Genomic DNA, 3,350 nt, shown 5'->3' with positions numbered 1-3,350 from the left:
AATTTTAAGAAAGTGCTCCAAATCACGTGGGACCGTGTTTGGTGTGCCTTTGAAATGCAGATGCTGCAACGTAAGCTGGAGTTCACGTTGAATTATCTCGTTTCCACATTTTAAATACATTTTCGAATGGACTCAGTGGATATTTCAACCAACTCTGCAACTCAGCTCTTATTTTACTCTGTGTTCCTGCATAAATAAAAGGGTTTATGCATGAACTCAATAACTGAAGCATGTATCCGCATTGTTGAAGAATAAAGATGGGATCACTTGCATCTGAACCTGAGGAATATGTGACATTCGCTATTCGGACATAGAGGATCATTACAACAAATACCAAATATAGCGGAATGAAACTGCCCGAGATGGCAAACAGGAAAACAATGGACTCCCTTCGCTTCTCTATCTCTGGGTCACCCTGGTTCTCTCCAGTCCTCTGGGACCGCAGCCTCCTGCGAGATGCAATTGCTGCAAGAATGTGTCTGATGGTTAAAGCATTGAGAAGCAAAATCAGAATGAATGGGAGACAAGGTGTTAAAATTGATCGAATCCAGTCGTATGCAGCCCATGCCAAGGATATGTAGTATGTTGCCTTTACAGCACAGAACCAGGGTCGATTGTTAATAATGTATACAGGTTCATACATAAAATATGTGGCGATATTTTTTCCACAAGACAGTGCTGACACAATTCCTATCACCCATGCTGCCATCTTCTCAGTGCAATATTTAATTTTCAGCTTCTGCCAACAAATGGCAATAAAACGATCAAAGGTGAAAGCCACGGTTAACCAGACAGAACTGTCAATGACTGCAAAATTTACAGCTGCACGAAAACTGCAGATGGGTGTGATAGAGAGGAAGGTGAATGGGAAATAAATTCCAGTGATCCGATTTAATATCACAATCGTGACTAAAACCAGGAGATCCGTCGCCGCCATAGACATTAGATAATAAGTCATACATCCTGAGAGGCCGCATCTTCTTCGCAAAAGTACGATAATTATTGCCAAGTTAGCTGTAACAGAAACAAAGAGCAAGACAAAGTTTTTACTGCTTTCACTCTTTTTGTTTTACATGACATCATATGGTTTATGATGTTCAAAGAGATGATCTGATTTGTAGAGCAATCTATTATTCGAGAGACAATTAATATGGCTTATATACAATCCTTTTTGTAAAACATAAATGATTGTCAGTAACATAAAACATAATAAGCTTTATGAGTCTGAACTAAGAATAGTGTACGTGAAAAAAAATGCAAGACATAGAATTCAACATGACAGCATCACATTCGCATGAGAAGTGTCGCACAACCAATGAAAACCAGAAGATATGCAAACATAAGATAAAGGAACAAGGATAGGTTACCTAGCCTTGTGAAACTGTTCCAACACCAAGTAAAGTGGCAGTTCATTTGATTTTTACTGCAACTTTACATTCCCGCATCTGCCTATTTTCCTTTAATACTCTGCATCAACAGGCTGTTTACGTGGGAAATTGCGAAGACTCGCAATGGTTACAGGAAAATAGACCACTGCATATCCGTCATTGACACGTCCTCTGGCGTACTGTGGCTCAGTAGTCGTCACTGCTGCCTCACAGTACTAAGGTAACGCGATCAATTCCTGCCTAATGCAACAGTCTGTGTGGAGTTTGCACATTCTCCTTGCATCTGCACGGACACCTTCCGGGTAATCCAGTTTCATCATACAATACAAAGATGTGCATGCCAGGTGAATTCGTCATGCTAAATTGTGCGTAGTGTTTGGTGCCTTAATTAAGGGAACGGATCCAGGTGGGTTTCTCTTCAGAGGATCGGTGTGGAATTATTTGGCCGAAGAGCCTGTTTCCATACAGTAGGGATATTAACCACTCTGCTATTTTTTGTGTCATGACTCCTAATTACAGTTTTACCAATATGAAAGAAACTATATAATCATAGTTGAGTTCTTTCAACAGCCACCCAGACAAATCCACGCAGGATTCTACTTATTTTACTCATGTCACTGTTGAATTTACCAACTTTCAATGATACGTGCCAGACTATCTACTGTTTCCGAATAGGTCAACCACTTATTCCTCGTACTGGGAAATTCTGAAATAACATTTCCATGAGGGGATAACTTATACATTTCGCGTAATCGTGCCAATAAACTGAAAATATCGATAGTATATATTGGGTCTTCTATATAGTATTAAATGGATAAAATATTATGTTCGTTAAATGCAAGGAAGATCGTCATTAATAGGTGTAGTTTCTCCCTTTAAAGGGGGAAAAGGATGTTGGAAAGGGTGATAACTGCCACTGGAAAAATAGAGAATTGATACATCTGGGCAACGACTCATGCACTACGAAAATAAACACACTGGTCTACCTGAAACTCCGACAGCAGCAAAGACAACGTAAGAAATGGCAAATAGCAGACCTCTTAGTACCTCGTGCATTTCGAACAGATGTTCTGCAGCGATTCAGAAATGGAGTGGAAAATTCTCAATTTATGTGCGATGCCAGACTCCTGAGATTTAATTACATGTCTGAACTTTGAAACACCGCGCATTTATACAAAAAGAAAACAAATTACTGCGGTTGTTAATTGGTTTAATCGTGATATTTCAGCCTGGTCTGAGGAAAAAAGAGAAACGTTACTGTGATCCTCATTCAGTCTCACAGACTTTAAAAAAAAAATAGAATCCCTAAGCTATGGAAGCTGGACACACGGTGAGTTGAGGCTAACACAGCTGTTTCACAGCGCGATCGACCTGGATTGGATTCCAGCCTCTGGCGACTGTCTTTATGGAGTTTGCACATTTTCCCCGTGCCTGCATGGGTTTCCTCTGGTTGCTCTGGCTTTGTCACAGAGTCCAAAGATGTGAAGGTTAGGTGGATTGGCCATGCGAAATTGTCTATTGTGTTCAAGGAAGTGTCGGAGAGTTGCATTAGTCAGTGTTAGATGTATGTTAGTAGGGGAAATGATCTTGGTGGGATACTTTTCGGAGTGTCAATGTGGACTTGGTGGGCCAAATAACCTGATTCCACACGGCATGGATTCTATGAAAGACGTCTATGAGACCGAATAATGATCACATTTTTTTTTCTTAAAGAACAATAAGAAGTTTCAGTCTACGGCGAGGACAACTTTTCTAGGAGGTGCCCATTTTCCTGCTAATGCATTGCCAAATTCTCTGATAATGCAAAATAAGATACGTATCCTTTGAACACATCCACGTTATTAATTTAGCCTCATAACAGTTTCAGGAAACTTCCCTTCATGCTACATAAACTTTGTTTGACTAGTTACCCTACTTACATATATCTAACACTGACTAATGCAACTCGCCGACACTTCCTTG

The 3,350-nt window shown here is 40.1% G+C and overlaps 1 protein-coding gene across 1 annotated transcript; it reads right to left on the bottom strand.

Moving 5' to 3' along the window:
• Window positions 1-177: 177 nt before the first annotated feature.
• Window positions 178-2,444, bottom strand: LOC122546141 (probable G-protein coupled receptor 139; the record flags this gene model as incomplete). The annotated part of the gene is made up of 2 exons (XM_043684957.1): window positions 2,375-2,444; window positions 178-1,014 (listed from the first exon to the last, which is right to left on the bottom strand). Coding segments are annotated over exons 1-2 (907 nt in total), but the record flags the coding sequence as incomplete, so codon positions are not given.
• Between the last annotated feature and the right edge of the window lie 906 nt (window positions 2,445-3,350).

The sequence above is a fragment of the Chiloscyllium plagiosum genome, unplaced genomic scaffold (assembly GCF_004010195.1).
Source record: "Chiloscyllium plagiosum isolate BGI_BamShark_2017 unplaced genomic scaffold, ASM401019v2 scaf_96728, whole genome shotgun sequence".
In the NCBI taxonomy this organism is placed as follows: Eukaryota; Metazoa; Chordata; class Chondrichthyes; order Orectolobiformes; family Hemiscylliidae; genus Chiloscyllium; species Chiloscyllium plagiosum.
Note: the sequence above shows the minus strand (reverse complement) of the source record. Positions and strands in the feature narration are given on the sequence as shown.